At 40.8% G+C, this 22,342-nt stretch overlaps 1 protein-coding gene across 2 annotated transcripts in view; it reads left to right on the top strand.

The window, feature by feature from the left end:
• The window catches only part of RASA3 (RAS p21 protein activator 3), a 134,131-nt gene that overhangs the window by 61,702 nt on the left and 50,087 nt on the right, over positions 1 to 22,342 (top strand). For both annotated transcript variants that reach the window (XM_065651437.1, XM_065651442.1), the window contains exons 4-5: positions 724 to 818; positions 13,437 to 13,513. In XM_065651437.1, the coding sequence (XP_065507509.1) occupies positions 724 to 818; positions 13,437 to 13,513 (172 nt within the window). The remainder of the gene's footprint in view (positions 1 to 723; positions 819 to 13,436; positions 13,514 to 22,342) is intronic.

Here is a 22,342-nt window from a genome sequence, read left to right on the forward strand (position 1 = left end):
GAGGGGAAAAGCTCTACTGTGGTGGGTTTTGGTGATGTGTTGTGTTTTGGTTTTTGTTTTGGTTTGGGTTGTTGTTGGTTGGTTGGGTTTTTTTCTTCCCTCTTTTTCTCTGTACAGTTAGGGGTAGTACTTGGGTGGCTCTTGGTTGCAGAAGGCAAACTCTGCAAGATTTGAGTGCAGGAGTTAGCAAGGCCTCAAAATGCAGATCTGGGAATCTGCTGTGACTTGACATCTCTAGTTGCTGCCCTTCTGCAAAAATATATAGTGAAAAGCCTTATTTTAAGATATTGTTAGCAATAACCCCATGCATGGGGCTTTCTTTTGGGGTTGTTATAGACATCTGCCTCAAAAATCTCACTCCAACAGTTTACAGGCTTTTCCTCCCACAAGTCTAATTGTCATGTCAAAGAAGTAATTATGATATTTTTAATATAAGCATACTTACAAAGTTATCCAGAGAGCCCAGTGCTTCAGTCTGTTAGGTGAGTATGATGATAGGAATTTTGAACTCTCTCACAATATGAAGTGGAAAAAGCTGCTCATCAGAAAGTATTAGGTATTGTGTAAAGAAATATGTGCTGAAGAAATCCTTCCTTGCTCTGAATCCTTTCTTGAATAGGGTAGTACTTAATTCGTTGTTTTAAAACTTCTTTTTGATGGAAATATACTTTGGGGGAGCTATAGCATGTCTTAAACTGTGCTTCTGGTTTGTTTTATTTCCAGGAAAAGTAGCTATACAGAAAGAAGATCTGCAGAAGTATCATAACAGAGACACCTGGTTTCAACTCCAGCATGTTGATGCCGATTCAGAAGTACAGGTGAGATTACCTTGGCAAAGGGGTATTTTTAACAGTGCCATGGTAGCTTTGTGGGTTCCATGACTCTAGGACAGATGTGTTGCTTCCCTACAAAAATAAAGCATTGCTCATTAGTACGGTTTGGGTTTCAGTGATATTATATTTGCAACTTGTGTGCGTATATGGTGAATTATGGGCGCGCGTAAATCGGTGGGACCAGGATTCTGCCTACAGAAATAATTAAAACTATATGAACTACCAGGGTCACTGATACGAGGCGGATTGTAGTTATTTCAAGTATTAAATCACTTCAAAACCCTATAAATAACCGTTGATTCCTCAGGGAGCAGAGCCAGCTAGAAAATAGTATCTGCAGGTACTGTTTTAAATAATTATGTAGGTATGTCGTCACAGGAGTGCTAACAAGTACACCTCAGACAAAAAAAAAAAGTTCCTTTCCAGACTTCTAGGCCCTGCTCCAAACCATGGGAATGCTGATAATTCTATTACTTCAGTTCCGCTTAAGGTGTAGTACTTTCCAGGTTTTGGTACACAGTGAGACTCCTCTTTTTTTTTTTGTACTTACCCTCTGTTGAAGCAGATTCTATTTTCTGCTACAAGATTGGGTCTTGTGAAAACAGCCACTATAACTAAGGAAGAAATTAAAATGATGTAGCAGGATATCAAGTCAACATAACTCAGTTACACTTTTTTTTTTTTCTTCCCTGTAAGTGTATATTACGGGGCACTTTTGAACCCCACGGTATTTGCTTAGGAGGCCACAGACATGAATGTCTGACCTGTGCAACAGTCTCTAGTAAATGAAGGGGAAATGCTGCTTAGATACCGCTGTGTGGTAGAGTTGAACAGAATGTCTTGGCTTTTCAGACTGTGCAGGTCTGCACATTCCAGGTCAGAAAATGATGTTTACAATGCACACTCATTCCAGCAAGTAGTGTGGTTGTGTGTAGTGAAGCATATGTGAAAATACACTCGAGGTTAGGTTTCCTGTATATTTGGAGAGACAAATAATACACTATTGTGCATGTGATGCAAAGAAAGCCTCATGACAGCCTGTTCAGTCTGCAATGTTCTCTTGTAAAATATTGATCCTTTTTAATGCTATGTTTCAATACCAGTGGTGATGGAAGGGCTTTTAACAGCCTAACTTTGAAGTCTATTCTGTTTACCCTGGTCTTCCTTTTGTCTTACACCAAAGCTTCTTATGACAGTGACTTTAAAACAATAGATATAGTGTTTATTTCCTGCAGGATATGAAAAATTTCCCTTTGTAATTTATCACTTGAAGAAAGCCAATATTTGGATAAGCTTCTGCATTGTTTATTTTGTTACAATACTTACAGAATGAGCTTCTGGAAGCTTTTTAGACCAGAGTGCTCTCTAGCACAGCACTGATAATGTAAGCTGTGAGCCTGTAACAGGGAGATTTGCAAACAGCTCCGGCTTTTGGAGAGGTGAGCAGCACAGATTTGCTGGGAAACACGTTCTTTGTCTGTAGTTATTTGTACGGTTTATCACTTCCGCTGTTTGTATCTTCACAAGAGCCCAACTGTTAAAAGCTTGTTTCTGGACTCCATGATAAGCATTTATTCCAACCAGTGTAAATATCAACAGCGCTCTGATTTTATACATTTACTTAGTTGTTCCGTAGTTATGTTAAGGAGTCTGCAAGGAGGCTTTATTTTCCATAATAGTGGCAACAGATTGGTAAACGTTTTTAACGAATTCTTATGCAAATGGAGAAGTATTTTTGCGTTTGCATTTTTTTACGTGTGGTATCTCAGTTGTATCTTTTTCTAAACACTTTTTCAATTAGAAAAAAGAATATTTGTGTTAATGATAAGTGTTTATGCAATGTTACTCAGTTTTTCAATTTTAAGGAAAATAATCTAAGAAATTTTAAGTATAACATTTGCAGTGAATCATGCAAATACTAGTAGTTGAAAAGCAATTTTAATGTGCCAGCTATCAGTTTTATCATTCTAGCAGTTGTCCACATTGGCCACACAACCTAGTGGATTAAACATTGAACTGTGTGCCGGGAAACTCCTGCATCTTACTTCTGGTTTTGTCGGTCAGTGGCCTTAATACTGTTTTCCATGTTGTAGAGCACTTCATGGCTATTTAGTTATGCATCACAGCACCATATTGAGGTGAGCTGATGTTGCTCGCACGCTTCGAATATAGTGAAAATAAGTGTCAGAAAGCACGTGATGTGCTTGAGGTCATACAAGTCAGAGTGAGAAATTGAACAAACACACACAAAACCCCCCAAACCAACCAAACAGTATCAAAGAGACCAGGTTTCTAATTCTAATTCATTAGGCCGTGATATTAATGGAACTGGGTGACAGTGATAAGCCTGTATAGGACTTCTATTTGTGCAAAGTCTGAAAATATCCAGGTTTTAAGCAGACCAATCAGCACAGTCAGAAATGGAAAACAAGCTTAAAATCAATGGATTATTGAAATGTTGGTGATCTTGGGTGCCATGGTTTTCAGATGCCCAGTTCTGGGACACATTTGGCCTCATTTTTCAGAACAGGAGTACCGATTCGAAATTACAGATAATAACGTTTCTGATTTAAGAACTGGTATTTTGAGTTGTTTATTTAAGTTTAACAAGTAGAATTTAAAATTTTGTTCTTGACATGGTTTGGACCTCAGTTGTATATGAGTTCCAGAAAAGGTACAAATTTTCAAATGGCAATAGTATTATCTATCTTCATACACAGAGAGGGAATAGTATGTAATGCAGAGATTCCTCTCTTTTTTTTGCATGTGCAAAATAATACAACAAATAGAATCCTAGTGTTAATGGAATTGAGAGGATTTCTTACTATTTTTGTGCTGTTTTCTCAAATTTTATTCAGAAGCTCTAAGTATTCTGATGCTGTACAAAATAGATAAGCTTATACATTTAAAAAAAAAGTGATGATGTTGTATAACTCCATCAGACATAATTGCCAAGGTGTTTATCTTGAGGCTTTGGATTCAGTTTTATGGCTTTCGAATGTTGCTAATTCTTACTGTCTTATGTTTAGTATTGTCAGGAGTGCAAGGTGAGATTATGACTTGATAAACTTTATGGCAGAGGAGGATGTTACTGACAGCAGAACTGTGGTGTCAGCCTACACAGATATGAGCATTATTGTCAGATGCTATAATGCCACAACCATTTGTTGTTTGACAGCAAGATGTACCAGAGTCCAGCATGATCACTTATCTTGAAGAAAAATTAAGTGCATTGTCCATCTCCAAGTGCTGCTAAGAGGACTGTGATCTCACCAGGGCTGCTGTCGTTGGTGTGGTGCAGAGTCACATGCTAAATGGTACAGGTGCTGTGCAGCTGCTCACCCCACAGATGCAGATTAGGCATTACCCACCTACTTGCCCTTTGTGGCTTTGGTTCATCCTTTGATCTGACAAGCTGGTTCAGATAATCAGCATAACCAGCTGCACCTGAATTTCCCATCAACTGAGTTGAGTGGGTAACTGTAGCCGTCAGAAAACAGTGCTGTGTTGTGCTGCAAGGGGCTGTAATTGTCCCTTGGGGTTGACAAACTTGTATTTTGTTGGTAAATCAATGCCCTCACATCTTACTGGCTGGTTTTGCTCTTGCTAGTTTGAAAATAATGTATTGCATAGTCTGCTGTGGTCCTGTTGGTGTATACCCTGAATGCGGTTCAGATATAGCCTGAGTGATGAAACAACAGTTGCACTATAAGTGGTTAAGTTCAAGCTGCTCTGTGGAAAGCAAATTATGAAACTCCAGCAAAACCGTGTTGGTATTTGGCATACAAATATGAAATGACATGATTTCTTAATGTTTCCTTTTTCAATATACTAAACCATGTTAAATGCTATCAGGAAGATTTATTTTATAGAATGCAGAATGAAACTTGACAGCAGCCATTAAGTGCATAATTCATGGCTTAACTTTCCAGACTGGAAAACTTGTTCCAAAAGTATGAAGTTGTAACCAGGTGGGTTTGTGCTCCTCAGTGGGACATTACCATGCCCAGAGCTAAACACCCAGTGTCTTAACAGGACGAGGACTGAAATATTTCGGTGGGAGGTAAAGCGGGGAATTGAGCATTCCTGAAAATGGTTTAACTTTTGCATTGAAATACACAATGAACAATGAGGCAGCCTCAGCTGGAGGGGAGGGACCAGCAACAGAAGACACAAATTTTAAGCTGTTTGAAGTCAGTAAAAACGTGATGTTGCACACATCCTATGGGATGTGTCTCTCTTCTACTAGTCATTTGTCTTTCAGGACCTTCTATATTCTCCTTCTCATGCTTTTTGAGGACTGAAAGCAAAAACTGCCATGCTATTGTGTGCTCTCTCGATCCATTAATGTTTGCCTTTTCTTCACATGCAGAAGTTTACCCAACAGTAACTGATTCAGATATTTGCCTGGGGCTGTAGCTGACAGATGCTCTCAATGGTCCATGTGTTCTCAGTGGAATTTAAGTCCCAGTGCACATGCAATCTTTAAAAGGCCTTTCCTGTTTTTGAGTAGTTTTCCCCTTCATTTTTTTCACAGTAACTTCAGCCCTGCATTGTTCAAGTCTGTGTTGTGAAGATTGAACTTTGCAACCCAAATACCCTTCGTGTGCATGTAATCAGTGGAGCAATTAAAGATCCAGAGACGTTCTGATTAATATCAAAATACACCAGCATACTCCAAACCATGTAGTCTGTATATGCCAAAGCAGAGGATAAATGCAATGAGAGTTAGATCATTCTGATGTGTTTTCCTGTGCAGGCTCTTGCATTAAAAGTTCCTCTTTTCAAGTGTGCTTTGAGTTACTTCCTCCACAGCACTGACAAATGTGAAATGGTCACGTTCTCTTACAGCTGAGTTCTCAGTATTAAATGACAGAGTGCTTTCCCAAAGCCAGTCATGCTCAAGGTCTTATGTAAAACTCATTGTTGGGGGTGAAAAAATCTGACATAAAAACTTGAAAATTGCTGATTTCCCCTTCCTCCTCATAAGAACTTTGAAGTGTGTGAAACATATCTATTTGGCTATCAGCTTAAGAAAAAAAAAAAAGGCATATAAAGGACAGATAACCATCACTGAGGAAGCAAATTGTCTCCCATTTTAACCTTTTGTACCTAAAGCTTTGTGCAAAAGGTTTGATGATATTAGGATGTACTTTCTTCAGATACCAAGAGCCCTTCCTCCTCCTCCACCACATTAGCATTTTGCCTACACAGGCCTTTGACTATTGTTGATTAAACATGCCCATTCGTGAGTATGGACTGATATGGATGTCAGGTCGTGGATTATGCATCATTAGTGGGAAACATGACTTACAGGTATGTTTGGAGAGTACACCTAAAATCCTTCTGTTCTGCTGGAAGTCACTACAGGCTCTGAAATGCTGCCTGTATATCAGCTAGAAGAATGTATCCAGGCCACTCTGTGCTTCTTAGGAAAGCTCTCCTCCTTTGTCAGCACCTTCCCATTGAATGCAGAATCTGTATCCCAAGCGTCGGGCTTCATGAATGAAATTGTGGCCTTGCCAGAGTGGGAGTTTTGCCATGGCTTCAGCAGAGCCAAGGTTTCACCGCAAGCTTTTGAATTAGCTCTTCTCCGTTCAGTCCTGTGTGACAGTTAGAGAAGATTATCCCAGATCTGCAGAGGAAGCTGGAAATGTGTTACTGTTGTTTTTCTTTCACCCTACCTTCATAATACTGTGAAGGTTGCCACCGTCTCTCCCGTATCTGCCTGCTTACTGTTCTGTATAAATCAATGCCTTTTATATATGTCGAGCAAATTGTGTTGAACTGGAATGGCTCTGATGCTAATAGTTACTGATCTTCAAATCTATATTATTAAGAAAAACTAGGTTGAGCAAATTGTCTTGAGAAGCAGATGTATAGGGCTGTTTCAGTCCAGTGACTGACAGAATTATCTACTCAATTAAACACTTAAGAGCATTACATGCCCATTGTCCAACACTGACATTAACTATCTTTGTGTAGGTATTTAAATGCTTCTAGCCTGAAGATGAGTCACTGATGCATTTTGTATCACCTACCGTAAGCATGAGTATATGCGAATTGTAAAAAGAAGAACCTGGTTCCAAGTTTGGTATCAGCTTTCCACCACATACAGGAAATAAATGGGTGTTACCCTCTGTTTTATGAACAGTGGCTTTTAGGTTTCTCTCTTGGAGTTGTTTTGAAAATAGATGAGATCTCTGTTTTGATAGGGTGGAAAGATTTTCAAAGCTATAAGCCTACCAGAAAAATTATTTCAGAGAACTGAATAATGTGTCAACAATGGTAAATAATGTTTGTAATAAACGAAAAGACCAGTTATTGACCAGATCCGGCTTTGTGGCAAGACTTCCTCCCTGTGTGAATGTAAGAGCATTGTATTCAGGCTTATCAGCCTAAAGGGATAAGACAGTCTATCCGGTTTTGGTCTGTTACTTTTAAAAAGCCTAGTTGGTAACAGGGCATGTAGTAAGGACCACCTACTTCTGTATAACAAGTTTATATTATTTCAAAATAACATACCTGGATTCTGTATCTGCAGAACACAGTTTGGGGAAATGAAAGCCAGGTGGCTTTTATTTACACTGTCTACATATTGTATTGCATCAAAGTATTTGAGAGGAAAACATGACAAATTATAGGGATTTTGACTGTATGGAGGCATTCTTCCTTTAGACAAACAGGAAGGCTGACATTGTGCCGTTTGAAGATGTTTGTCAGTTACTGAGCAACTCTGACATGCTTGCACATATGGAGACCAAGCAGACATCAGTTCTGCTTTGCCTGGCATTTCTGAATCCATGCAGCGGTCACTAGAGCTGTTGCACTCAGTGATAGAGTGGATGTTGTTCCAGATTCTCATGTACCGCGCTGTGGTCCCGCAGGCAGCCTGCAGTCTGGAGCGTGATCCTTAGACCTTTCCCAGCCACCTGCTGCCTGCTGCTAAAGGAAGGAGCAGCTCTTAAAGTGGCAAATGCAGACAGCAAACAAACTCTTCCTTCTGCTATCGACCCTGCAGTTAGGCTGTGAGCTTGTGCGGGGCTGCTGGTAAAACTGCAGGGTGAGATTTACCTGAAGCGGTTGCTGCACCCTTGGTCTTATCTCTCCCACTCCCTCATGGGCAGTGAGCCCTTAAAGTTTGGGTCAGGTTTTTTTGTTTGCTTTTAAGCTTCACCAGTGCCAGAAAGTGACATCTCGAAGTTGCCCAAGAGGATTTCAAAGTAGACATTTGCTGTATCCTGAAATAAAGTTTGGAAAGTCAAAGAAAGCAACAGCACAGGTTATCCTGTAGTTTGGAATGGTCTGTGCGCAGCACTGAGTTCTTCCAGTGCTCCTTTCTCCAGACAACTTGCAGCAAGGGGAAAGTAAAGAACATATCAAGGGTATCGCAGTCCTAAATATGAGATGCCAAATAATAAGGAGCTGGCATTAGTCATGGGCTGTGGTTCATGTCACCTGCTTAGCATAGTCTTGTCCTACAACTTGTCCCTGTTACATCTCCTCCCTCCTCCATCTCCAAGAGCTGGGGTGAGGCTGCCAACAGTCACTCTGTACCAGCAGGAGGAGGAGTTAAGAGCCAAAAGCTGGTCCCGATCCCTCTTTCCACACTCCTGAGCAATGAGCAGAGTTGAGGTGAGCTGCAGAGCTGATGAGGCTGGGGATCTGTGCTGAGATAAGGGTCCCCATGTGGAATAAATGTTTGGAAAACTTCCATGCAGATGCACTCCTACCTTGGAGGAGAAAGTCCACCGGCAAAATTGGGTAGGCTAGTGAGAAGTAGGATGGTGGGTGACCACAAACCTCTTGTCCAGCAGGTTTAATAGCAGACAAATAACTTTTCTAGGAGTTTTCTGTGATATCATCTATTGTTCTTTTGTAGAAGAGAATTACAGTGCCGTGCGAGCCCTGTATATGAAGAAAATTGACTTGATATTTAATATTAAAGCAAGCAGATTGTATATTTTGTATGTTTTTGCTGAAAATTAACATGAAGACTTATTATTTTTCTTTGTTTTTAGAAAGTGGAAGATTTCTGAAAACTGTTTCGCGGTAACAAAATAATGGCGATCTGGTTGATACTTCCTTAAAGATATGATTTAAGTCATTTGGGTAGATATGGCTCCTGTCTTTTGAACTTAGGCAGACTGTCAGTCTTTTGGGCGTTCACTGTAGCCTTAGAACACAGAAGTTCCTAGTGTTTCTTGCTGGTTTTTTTGTAACTCTTTCCCTGAAAAACCAGATTGCTTCTGTTTGGAGTTGGATCAGATGTTGCATCGGAACGGACACACAGTCGCTGGATCACGTGGTGTGTGTCAGATTCCAGGCCAAAACACGTGCAGGTAACCGCGCTGGGACATGGCTCCCAGCGGAGTCCTGGTGGCTTTGCAAACGCTGCTGCGAAGTAAGGCCCACCGCTTGCTCAAGATGCTGGAACAGCCTCACGCCAGGGTGGCAGAACAGTGTCATAGGAATAATTTTAGGGTAATCTGTGGTCATGTGTTTTCTCCTTCAAGACACTGTGTTTAAATTAAACTGCAAACTTGCAACTGCTGAAAACATGATACAGGTAGGCAGCATTTGTATACTTTTACTTACTTTACAACTGTCTGTCTGCTTGTGTTTGAGCCCGCAGTCACTCACAGCTGCATTCCACAAGGAGAAATGAGGTGATTGGATGCTGGCTTTTCCTGTGCCTATAAAAACAGGACCTTGATTCTGCTCTTTCTTTTCTTTGCAAGCTTAAGATCCATTTCAGTTTGTTTTTCAGATAACTGTGTGTGTAGTTCTTCCTGATACCTGTTAGTATTATGAGAATGTTAACAAGACTGGAACTCAATTCCATTATTTTAGTAAAATGGATATTTAACAAGCATAGTATAATTTCTTTTCCTCAGACCTTCTAAAAGTTTTTTTTTATTACTGGTTTCCTGTTGAATACTATCTCCTTCCCTACAAGAAATTGAATCTACTGATGGCTTCTTTAATCAAGAACTGAACAGTGGCAGCTGTCTGGCCCCATTATGTGATGTTAGATGTGATTAGAGAGGACATACAACCTGTGAACCCACCCATCCATATCAGCTGGAGTTTGTGAAAAAAAAGGAAGCGTTCAGCAGTGGAGTTGGCACCCCTTCAGCTTGTTCCTTGAAAATGTCCTACCCTTCCAAATGTGAAGGGTATGATAATGATAGCTGCTTCTAGGAACATCCTGAAGTGTTGTTTTTTTTTTATGGAGATGTTTTTAGTAATTAATGCTTTCTGCTTCAAAGTTGTCAAGCTTCCAGCTTCTTCTCTGAGTTTTTTTTTTTTCTGCGCTGAAGGAAGAAAACTTTGTGGCCAGAACACAGGTCTGGGGCTGATCCTGGACTCGATCCCAGTCTCTGCAACTGGGATTGTGTCTGAGCAGGACCAAGACACTGTGTCAGCTGTAAAACAGGGACAACATACTTTTTATCCTGCCGCATTATCTTTCCTGCTGTAGATGTTATCAATAACTCTGCACACCTGGTACAATTGGAGGCTCTTGTTATTATTGCAGTGTTCTTTTGATAATAAAAATTTCTTTGTTATAAATTCTCAGTAAATAAAGATGTTGGCAACTTCCTGTTTCTGTGGTACGTTTAATCCAGTAGAGGCGATCAGTTTACCTTCTGTTGGTTACATGAACTGTTTATTTTGATTCTGTTTCACTACTTAGCTTTTTGTCTTCCCTTTGAAAAAATGTGTTATCTGGTATTTTGTAAGCCAACTAGTGGCATTGCTCAGGATTAAATTTATTCTGGTGAATCCTTAAGTTTTGTCTAATGGTATAATTGATTTGGGACAAAGCATTCTGTTTATGTAGGAGTTATTTCCTGTGAATTAAGCCTGCAAGTATGTTAGTGTAACCTTATTTGAATGCATTCATGTATTAGAGTTTTTAATTGGAAGCAAGGAGGGTTCTGGGAACAGTCATACGGCTGCTGATTCCAGTGATCCCGTGACCTCTGTTTTGCTGTCTGAAGCTTTGAGTCACTTTTTGAGCGGCTGACCATTTTTAAATCTTAACAAGAGAAAAATGAGACCTACAAGAAGAAATGGCTCTTGGCCCAAAGGAGGCAGCGCTACATTTTTGTACTTAATGTAGCTGGGAAATAAGTGAAATACTGCTGACTTTAAAAGATTTTCACAGCTTAATTTCTAAACCAGGGAGCTTCCATAACAGTCTGAGACTGAGCAAATTGGCACTGCAAGTAAGTTTGCATTCAGGCTCACTTAAGCATACTGGAGCATTCTTTTTTCCTGAGAGAGGTCAGTCTCACCTTTGTTTAAGATGACCAGAAATATTTCAATAAAAACATTATTGTACCTTCTTGGTATTTTCCTACAAAGGAATATTTTCTCTAGACTTCCTACATCTCTATTCCTGTCTCTTAATTTCTGAAAAACTTGTATTACTGTCAGTTTCTCTGGTAAAGGTAATATGCAGGATATCAACGAAGGTGGCAGCAGTGTTTTTACAGGTTCATAACATAAACTTGATCTCCAGAGACTAGTGGTTTAGCTCCTGTGATAAAAAGTGACCAGTGGAAGAGAGAACAGCGAAGAGTATGGGAGAATGTAATAAAGCTAAAGCCAGAAAACCGTCCCGCTTAACCGGAGTTCTCAGCTGGTTGTGTGCTTAGTGCTGTTACACATGGATGCAATGGGCACTCAGTGGTACTGAGTCTTAAATAGATGGGTCTAGAAGCAGCTTTACGCATTTGTGCAGATAAATTCTCTTATTCATGGGGACAGGCTTCAGTTTAAAAGAAAATTACAAGTGTTGACATTTGCACATGCTGACAGGGTGAAGGAGGATTCATGTCTTGCTAAAACGGACCTGAAGAATCAGGAGTCTGATAGCCAGATGCAACATGTTTGGGTCTTGCATTGTTTGATTTTATTATTTTGTTTGAGATGATGCAAAAGACACCTGGCAGGAACCATCGTTTTAAACTCGCACACACATTTGGGTCTTTCCCTGTTCAAAATGTCAGCGAGCTGCTGCATTACCTCCGCGACGTGGGCTTTTACACAGCTTGGAGAGGTCTTTTTTTTCTTGTTTTCTGGACAAACACCATTATCATCTGCCGCATGTACTTTAAAGGCCTATATTACAGCCCTTAGACAGAAAAAACCACTACTGAGTCAGAATATTGAATGTACAAGTAGGTGATAGAGGTTTGAGGAGTAGAAGCGTGAAATGCAGGTAAGTGTGAAGTGTGGTACCGAGAAAGGCGTGCACAAGGAAGGGGAGAGAATCACTCTTGCAGTAAGTAACAGAATCTCTCACAGGCTTCTTCAGGACAAGCATTCATGCGCTGACTTCAGTCTTTATTTAGACTGCTAAATGTAAAATGACTAGAGAATGAGCTTGAACTGAACTTCTGCGTGTCTGTGCTACTTAATAGTTACGGCACTCCCTGCGCTGCTTTGGACTGTTGTCTGGACGAAAGCTGGTGACAAATCTGCTGTAGAGGGAGTAGATCCTAGCACCGTAGGTGCAACTTGAGGCCAGGGTGTGGTCTTCACCCTCCTCTGTTACGCGGGATAGACATCCTCACAGAGCAGGAGGTTGCTGTAACTAGGCAGAGGAGACAGGGAAGTCTCTGGCAAGAGTTCTGGTCATGTGCAAAAAGAGGAAAGGCCAAATCTGGAAGATCTTGTGAAAGGATTGTATGAGTTGAGGTAGATCTGAGTCAAAGATGAGACTCATGTTAGAACTCTGACTAACTAGCAGGGTGCAATTTAGGGTCCTTTGGTAAAAAGGGTGGAGGGAGGTGGTTATGAAGATGAATGACTCAATTTTGGCCATGATAATTTGTACAAAATGATCAGGTAGTGCTGGCATGTCAAGAATAAATCAATAATAACATGTATTTTGCATTTACCATGTATACACTGTAAGAATGGTGCTGAGTTTTTGCCAGTGGGAGTGGATCCTCATGTCTAGAAATGCAGTAGAGTTAATAGAAGGAATGCAGTTTGTATTCATGATTGACTTTATTTTCTTAGCATATTTGAACATAACATTTTGGCTCAAGTCATAATAAAGTTAATGTGATGGTAAGGAGTTGAAGACTGTAATAGTAGATTATATGAATGCTAGCAATATGGTTGAACTGTTTTTTTAGTTGCCCAATGTAGTTTTACTGATACTCGTCTCACAGCTTATATTGTTCAATAATTTTTATTTTTCTAATGTTTAAAATATGTAGGTATTCATTTATAACACTGCTGTGATATCTTTTCAATGATTGTGTTGCAGATCTTTGCTTAATATTTGAAGTACTAAATATAGATAAAGCTCCAACAATATGTTATGTCAGCTCACAGACATTCCATATCCCTCATTTAGTAAAACATACAGAGATAAGATAATGGTGAGAATTATGGACTGAAACTTAATGAAATGGCTACTAATCTGAATCCTCTAGTAGATGAAATACCTTAGCTATACAGCTATTACTTAAACTCCTTCTGGAATTACTTGCATTAAGTGACTTGCTTTACATTGGAGTGGTGTACCTGGCTATGCATAAAACTGATTTTTCATATGGTGTTTTTGGTGTGTTTCAGGGGAAGGTCCATCTCGAGCTGAGACTGAGTGAAGTCATAACAGACACTGGTGTCATCTGCCATAAGCTTGCAACACGGTAGGATTTGAAATGTAACTACAGAGTTATGAGAAACACACTAATTACAGATAGTGTGCAATGCTTTATTTAAAAATAGTTGAAGGAGTCAAAACATTGATTGGATACTAATTGTTCTTTATCAGTGATATCCTTATGAATTTAAAGGATGCGAAGGTTTTTTTCATTTTCTCTTCTCCTTCTGTCAAATCACAGATTCTCTCCACATAAGCTATATAATTTTCTTCCTAATATTCTTATACGTTAATAAATCACTCATCCAATTTAGTCATGGCATAAATACTAAAAAGACATCAAAGGATAATATGAATGTCCTTCTGATTTGCATTAAGGACCATACCATCTAAGCAAATTTGTAGAACTTGCGTGGTGACAGTGTTACAGAGCTGACTTAGCAAACAAAAGTCTGCTGTCAGTTATTAAAGCAGCTTCAGAATAAACTTTCCAGTCTCACTTAGACAAATAGAAACCTAGAAGCTGCATGACTCTGATGGGAGTCAAGATTTTGCCTTCCTGGAGGAGTCTGGAAGGCCATTGCTCTCTGACCACACCAAAACCTTTCAGGTGGCCACTTTAGGAGCAGCGGCAGAGCTGAGTGGCTTCTGTCAGGAGTCCACTTTGTGTTATCTGTCTGGCAGAAGAGCTGTAGAAATCAGAGTGCTGGCATCATACGTTTCTAGCTATCTGGCAATTGTGTCAATAGAAAAAAATGCTCTGCCAGGAAAGCTCTCACCAGCCCTCTTTTCAGACCAGTATTTGACGTCATTTCATTACCGTCTTTGCTGAGGCTTTGTTAACAAGCTGTCATGGCAGTCTTTACATCCAGGGTCTCTTAACAAATGCCATGAGCCATGTGGTTGACCTCCATCCTGCTAGGCACACTGTTGACACAAGGATGTGCTGGGACGCGTGATCTTGCGTGCCTGTACATGTACCCTCTGGCCATCCAGGCTCTACCAGCGCGCTGCAGGTAGCTACATTTGAAATTTTTCTCTCTGCAGTCTCCTGTGATGAGGCACAGTGAATAACAGGGACAGTCTGATGCAAGTTGCTGTGTAGGCTCTGAGCTCCAGTGGACTTACTGGCACAAGGCGTGATGTTACCGGGACAGAGCTGTACCTCGTTCAGAACAAAATCTTCTGTGTCAGTATAGCTGTGCACCACCCGGAAGGCCCAGTCTTCCTTTTAACTACTACCTGAGGACTCCTATTGTGTCACTTTCCATTGTGAAATTTGAATATGACCAAGTGATGATGATCACATGCATTCTGAGAAATCAGGGTTTAAACCTGCATCTTCCAAGTCCTAGGCTGGCATGTTATGTTCAAGTGTTACTTGTATTGCTGTAGGTCCTTGGGCTTTGCAAGAAAGGGGGAAATGGAAAGTGGGAAGAAGCAGTTTCTTGTCTTTCTACCCCACTGTATCTCTGCTGTGGGAGAGAGTAAATGTGTGTGGGGCATACAGGGCAGTGGGCTTATCAGTAAGCTTGGACTGTCCTCAGAATAGGCCTGGAGGAGACTGTGTGTAGAGAGGGAAAAGGAGCACAGTTGTCCTGAGTACCTGATTTTCTTTTTTTTCCCCTTTGGTCTTTCTGGAAGTGTGTGATACTTCTCCTTAGTGGTGTGATACGGCCACAAAGGCCTCTGCCTGTATCCTTTGAAGCCTAATTGTGGGTTAAGATCCTGTGATGTCTGGGACTCTGCAAATATAGGTTAACTAGAACATCCTTCCACCTTCACCATGGTCTGTTTTGAATAGTTAGGTGGTATACTGAAGGACCTTCAGAAGTGTTCACCTCTCTTTGTTTTGTTCTGAGAGAGTATGCCATGCCACAGCCAGCTTTCTATTAAAGGTTTTGTCTTCAGTTAAATGTGTCCTGGTAACATTATAGTACCAATGGATTTTTCAGTAAAATTCCTGAAATACTAGAAAGAGGTGTCTGAAAAGGTCCCTCTTAACATGTAACATATGCAGCTTCTTGCTTCATGAAAAGCAATAAGGCAATGACAACTTTAACAACATGGCAGCATGCAGCACGTTTTTCTACCTTTCTGTTCATTTGACCAGACACGTGTTAAATCTGTATTCACTTTTTGTCTGTATGGCCTTGATTTGAAGACTATTTCATTCACTTTCTACAATGCAAATACTTAAATTGGCTTGCAAAGCATTCTGTAACTGTGATTTGCAAGGCATTGTTCAATAAATACAATGTAGTAGCTGAAATGTTAGAAGAATCCTGAGGTTTTACCCACTGAATCATACAATTCAGAGTTTATCTTGATTTAAATCCATCCCTTGGTTCTTAGAAACAAAAAATCAGAGCCCAAGCAAGCTTTTGTCTGCTGAAGCCACCTTTCCATTGTCATCTTCTGTCGCTGACCTGGATACTCTGTTGGGCTCTGGCTAGTTTTCATAGGTATTTGTTATTTGAGTGGTAAGTGAGAGTAAAGCTTAGCAGTTTAGATAAGGGAACTGGAAAATAAAAGTATTTCTAGAGTAAGTATTTCTATTGGTGCAGGTTTTCATGGCAGTGTGTCTTATGAATAAGAAAGAAAAGGGAATGATGTAGAAAAAGAAAGGGGAATTATTATATTGGGCAGATCGGGGGGAAGCAGTTCAGAATGTAGTCCAGCATTTTCTTCATGCTGCACTGTTTGCTTTAGAAAGTTACACAGCAAACTGCAGCTCTTAACATTTTTCCACATGATCTGAAATCTTGTTCAGGTTTGTTCATAGCTAGTATGCCTGTAATGCTTAGGCATGTAAGAAGAGAGTGCAGTAATTAAGGAATGCTCAGCTAAATTTCTGTGTAGCTGGAATTTGCTAGTGGGAAGAACAGCAGAGGTAGAGGAGGCAGAACTGTTGTTATAGGTAGTTAATGAGTGAAAAGCAGAGACCGGGTGTATTAGGGTAGTGCAGCTTCCGACTAAGTTTTGTAAAGATAAGTGATTTTCTTGTGGATGGCTCATGAACTTGTTGCAGCAAGAATGATAAACACTACCCTGCAAATGGCCTCATGGATCTAACCGGTTAAACAATTCAGATCTGCAAGGAGAACTAAAGCTGCTTTCAGTGGGCAACTGTTTGCAAATACCTTGGAGGTGCATGCTTTTTTAAGCTCCAGAATAGTGCTTTTTTTTTTTTTTTTTCTTTCAAAGACAGTTTCAGGCTGAATGAAGACTAGGGCTAATTAGGAAACTTTTTTACCTATCCAGAAAATAAAGATCAGTTTTCTTACCAGCTGAGCCATAGGTGTTCACCAATGTGCTCTATGAGCCTGTGCCCATTCTGCATTCCAGAAATCCTCAAAAGCAGCTGGGGCCTTGCTGAGCCAGCCTCCAGTCCCATGGAGCACACCGTGAAGACTTAGCTGGATGGGTGGATGGGAAAATTCATCTGAATGGGAGGGCAAATTAAAATTGTTGAGTGCTAAGCTCTTGAACATTAAGTAATGAATTATTTTAAAATGCAAAAGGCACATTAGCTTTCTTAGCCTCTGCAAAAGCAACAAAAACACAGTTTTAAAAACTGTTACCTAATAGGTTCTCCTTAGGTAGCATTCAGTACTTTCATTTAGCCCTAAACCACTAAGCTGTTATGCTTCATCAGAGGGCCTCTGGAGGGCTAGTCTCTGCCAGCTGTTACAGCACAATCTCCCAAACTGAATCTCTGCAAAAGAGATTATAAGGAGAAGCATTAGTGGATTTTAAAGTTACACTGACAGTACAGATGCAGGCACGACACTCAGACTTCTTGTGTCTCCTGGCGGCTCCTGCTGTCATCCTCTGTGAGAACCACAACTCTCACTTTTTCCGCTCTTTCTGGGAAAACGTTGCTACTTGTGGGCTCCCTCTGTGGATCTGCTGTGAACCCTGATGGTCCTGGGGACTGGCTTGGGCACTGAGTTGTCAGCTGAGTCTCTGTAAGTCTCTCGTGTCCCCATTACACGACTCGGGATGCAGGCTCTTGATGTGTCATATGTTCACTTTCTACAGAGAGAGCAGGCCTACAGCCTGCTGAGCACAGACCTTTGCCCAAGTGCTTGTCAGATGAAAGACAAGATGTATGGACTTGGCAGCCTGGTAACTTCATGTAACTGCGTTTGTACTAACTACTGTTGTGCCATGTAGTGCATCTTGAGTGCTAGGAAACAGCAAGTCTTATTCAGTAGGTTCTGGCTTCTCCTCTCTCTTTCCTTCACAAAGGATCTCACATTGTCTTCCTCCACGCTCTTTACAGCCACAGCCTTCCTGACCCTCTGCACAGTCAGCTGCTTCTTGTGGCTACCAACATCTGGCCTCACCTTCCACTGGTTGTAAAATGAAGGTCATCTCTTGTTAAGTGGTTTGTTACCTGTCAGAAATCTGTCTGCAATTTTATGAATATTTTAAGTTACTAAGGCTGTGGAAATAAACGGTCAAGACTTTCCCATGCTTCCTGCAGCTCGTGTCCATACCCACCCCTTTGTGCTGACACACAGCTCCTGGCAGCTGCTTGAGCAATGGTGTATTTTAATTTTTTCTTCCCCTCATGTTTTTTAAGCTGAATCAGGCCTTAATACTGTGCATGCTAGAAACTGCACTATTCTTTTTCTCTAATGTAGAGGAAGAAAAATAAGCTGCAGGGACCAGGGAAGGATGCGCCTTCTGCAGCCATGCCAGGTTGAAGTGTTTGAATTAAGTCATCACCGGAGTGTGTGTACCCATATTCTGTGAATACCTCTGAAAAACAATGGCATGTACTTTCCTCTAACTTTTTTTCCGGAGACACCACTTTCTGTATACAGATATCCTTCCTGCTTTACAACAAAAGTACTCAGAAAGGAGCCCTAGACCTTTTGTAAACCTTTCCCCACCACTGTTAAAGCGGATTCTGCACAGCACATCAGTGTTTAGCACAGAAAGGTGGTTTCCCAGAGGCTTTAAGGTCTTTGGGCTGGTCCAGACAACTTTCATCTTGCAAAGCAACACAGGCCAGGATCAGCAGATATATGCATTCCTTTTTTTTTTTTTAATAGGAGAGTTCCTGCAGATAGCTGTGTAGAAATCTGTAGGTTTTGCTCTGGTTAAGCTACTAGAGGCAACATTTAGCAGCAGTGTTCCGTATTTAGCAAGATGACATCTGACTTCCAGCATGCCTGAAGGAACAGGCTGCTGAACTCCTGTTGAAAGTCAGCATGAGCTGGGAGCCTGGCTCCCTGATCTTCCTTTGAGAATTCCAGCATGTGTATGTAATTACTCGCATTTAAATGTCTGTATTTATTCAGTGTCCCCAGCTGTTTCTTTAAGTGTTGTCTTATGTCTTGTCTCCTGGTTTAAAAAATCTTGGAAACATCTGCTTTGGAGAGCACCCCCCCTCCTTTTGTTCTCCCATGCCAGTAAATCTATATAGCTAAATAAAAACGTATGTGGTTTAGTAGCCACTGCTGTCTTTCGTATGCTGTAACACAGTTTTCCAGCAAGCAATTAATGAGTCTACAAAATCCATTAGCAATTCTGAAATTTTATTTGTTAAATGAAGCATTTGTAGACCTGGTGTGGAAGACATGGCTGCTCCGCATTAATTTATTATTTAAATGCTGTGCAGATCCCTAGAGAGCTCTACAAGATGTATTCTGACCATGTGGAACGAAGTTAAATGGGCTGTTTGCAAGAGCAAGGAGGAAAGGAAACAATAAGTAGATATGACATCCCTAAGATAAACACTTCAGGGGCCATTAAGAGAACAGTGACTGAGCTGTGGGCATTTAAGAGCTTTTAAAAGCCCTTCTTAAGAGGAAGAGGAAGATAAGGAGGAAGGTGTCATTTGTCAAGTTTGGTTAAGCAGAGGATCTCTGCCCAGGGGTGGGAGTGCTGGGACTGGGTGACGGTTCCCCAGCCTTCTCTGCCATGTGAATCGAGCACAGCGCACGCAGTGGGCAGCAGCTGACCTGCCTCTCTGACCACTCACATTATACATTTGAATTTCCTCACCCATGAGTTTTGCTGGAAAGTGGTGTGGGCAGCACATTGCTTGCAGGTTGGCCACCATTGCCCTAAATCAGTCTGACTTCATGTAACTCTTTAAAATTCTCTTATGCAATGTGATGTTTCTGAGGTTAAGGTAAATGATACTCTATTCTGACAATTTTAGAGAGTCAGCCTCTGTTTTGCTGGTCACAGCTCCTGAAAGGCAAAGCCACATATATCAAATCTAGTCGGAAGGGCTGAAATAACAACCATTCCTGCTTGTGGATCCAACCTACATCCTAATCTAAGCATAAGAGGAAAACATGGTCATGATCCCATCTTGTCTGGTGAAGGTTTGCTGTTGTCACCTGTGATTCCATTTGGAGACACCTTGAAAAACTACAGGAGCACAGCTAGTCCTTGAATCATGTAATATATTTAAATGCTTTTTATAACATTAAAACATGCAGTCATCATCCTTGAGTCATCTGAGAATTTTCCTTTACTGACTAGCTCGTTTCCTGCTTTTCTCATTTACATTGGAGCTCGCTTACTTTCCTGTAGATAACTATCTTCATCAGATCCCAGGAAAAGGTAAAAAAACTGTCTAAAGGGTTGGATTAAAGGCAGAACTTGGAGATGTGTGGCTATATTGTATCTATAGCACTGAAGACCATATTTTGTCTGCTTTCTGTCCTAGCTCTGATGCTAATAAGAGTGGAAAGCAGGAGTGCAGGAAGGGTAGCCACTAAAGTTTTGGATAATGGTTTTCTGTGCTGTTTTGTGATGTATTTTTTTTCTGAATGCCATTTTAATGAAAAACACTTTGGGACCCATTATCTTGGTGGAAGTTCTTTAATCTGTCATAGCATTCCAGTTTTCTTTAAGAGATGGTGGTGGTGGCGTGTGGACTCTTGTTACTTGTCAGTGGTGTAGAGAAGGGTTTGCTCCTCCCTTCAGTGTGATGTGCCATACTGTCTTTTTTAAATTAGAGGCGGTGTTCTGCAAAAAAGTCAGCAGTGACCAGGAGGTGTTTTCTCATGGAGTCAGTGAGCTGATGACACTGTTTCGTTACTGGGCGAGGCAGCAGTGCTCAGTCTTGGGCTCCTGATGGTACATTGGCCTGGTGCAAGACTTGCTGCTCCTGTTGTGTCTGGAAGTGGCCCAAGGCCAGGGCTGGCAGCGGGTGCCCTTCCCACTGTGTTACAGCTCTCAGTGCTCTCTGCTTCTGTTCCGAATGGGTCCCTGAGCCACCCTGCCTCTTGGGTTTGCTGCTTCCAGGTTTAGAGAATATATATTTTGTGTTGCTTTAGAGAAGTTTCTACTCTGTTGCAGAGACATGCATCATACAGCGAGCTTTGAACTTACTTCAGGGTCAAAAGAAGCTTATTTTCCTGCCTGAAATACAAGCTGGAATCAGGGAAAAAAAATGGTGTTGCAGGCTAGTTTAATGTATGCATCAATCAAGTCACCTCATAGTATTTTGAAAAATTTCAATTTCTGTTTGCTGCTAGTATGGAATGCTAATGAGGGCATAAAGTGGTTTCAAGGCTTCATTTTCAATAAACTGATGTATCCATTAAAATGTGTCACAATCTCCTTTCTCTAGAAAGCATACCCTGCATCAAGCTGCGCCTTTTCCTGCAAGATTTCATCTTGGTCGTGCTTTTACTCTTGTATGTGTTTCATAACAAACTGGTTGGGCAGAATTGCTCAGAGATTAAATCACAGAGTATTTGGTATTTTTATCATGTAGTGCTGCAATACTGCAGATGTTGGGGAGTAGGGAGGGGAAGAGAAAAGAAATGGATATGTATCTTTGTCCAAGGCTTTAGCATAGTACGGGGGTTTTTTTCCTTCCAACTCTGGCAGCACTGAGGTTACACTTTCTGCCATCTACATAGTTCTCCCCGCTTTGCTTCTCCGTTGCCCCCTAAACTTCTCTTAACTGTTTTGTAGCCCTAGTCAAGTTTAAATTGCTCACTCTCCATCAAACCTGCCCATATACCATGTCTTCCTGCTGCCAGATTTCCCACTAAATGAAGTATCAGTTTGACCCTTCTTTGGAATAAACAAAGTATTTCATAAACAGAGGAGAAGCATTGAAGAAACACTGCAGACAAAACCAATCACAAACAAGTATCTTCATATCTGTCATCCTAATCAAGAGCAACTTCTTTGATTAGACCCTTTGGCATTAGTCCATCTCCAGCAGAACATGTTTTGAAGTGCTTGCCATTTTGAGCTTGAATCGTCATTACAGGACTCTAGAACATGTATAAAACTGAATTTGTAATTCAAGACTGGAATGTAACTCTTCTAAGTCAGTCTGTTTCAACAGTAAGTGCCACTGTTTAAATAACATGAGGGTACTTGCCATTTTACACAGAGTAAACATAGTCTGGGATTGGAAATGGAAGCAAATTATTCAAGCATAAATCCTTTTGATAAATGATTTTTAGCTTCTAAATGTGCTTGAGGTCACAGTGTTATGGTGGCTTGAGGGCATTAGGGAGCATTCCTGAACTATCCATATTTGTGAGAGATGCATGGATTTTGAGAACTGTGAATTGTTACCACCTTGGATATGCCCACGGTACCCTAAGCATCTGAAGTTTTTACTTCACTAATCACTTTTAATGGTGGTTGGCTGGAGCAGTTGAATTATGTTTGAGGTAGGGCCCTAGGAAACATTAGTTGTTGTCTTGTAACATGACCTGTATAAAAAGGCTTTTTAAAGTACACAGTATTTAGCATAATACAAAGGTAAATTTATATGCTGTTTCATTCTGAATGACTGTTGGAATTCCCACAGCTTCTGTGGCATGCACCATCAAGAAACAATGCTAGTGAAGCTTCTAAAGGGGCAATGTGATGG

This window comes from Caloenas nicobarica, chromosome 1, assembly GCF_036013445.1.
Source record: "Caloenas nicobarica isolate bCalNic1 chromosome 1, bCalNic1.hap1, whole genome shotgun sequence".
Taxonomy (NCBI): domain Eukaryota; kingdom Metazoa; phylum Chordata; class Aves; order Columbiformes; family Columbidae; genus Caloenas; species Caloenas nicobarica.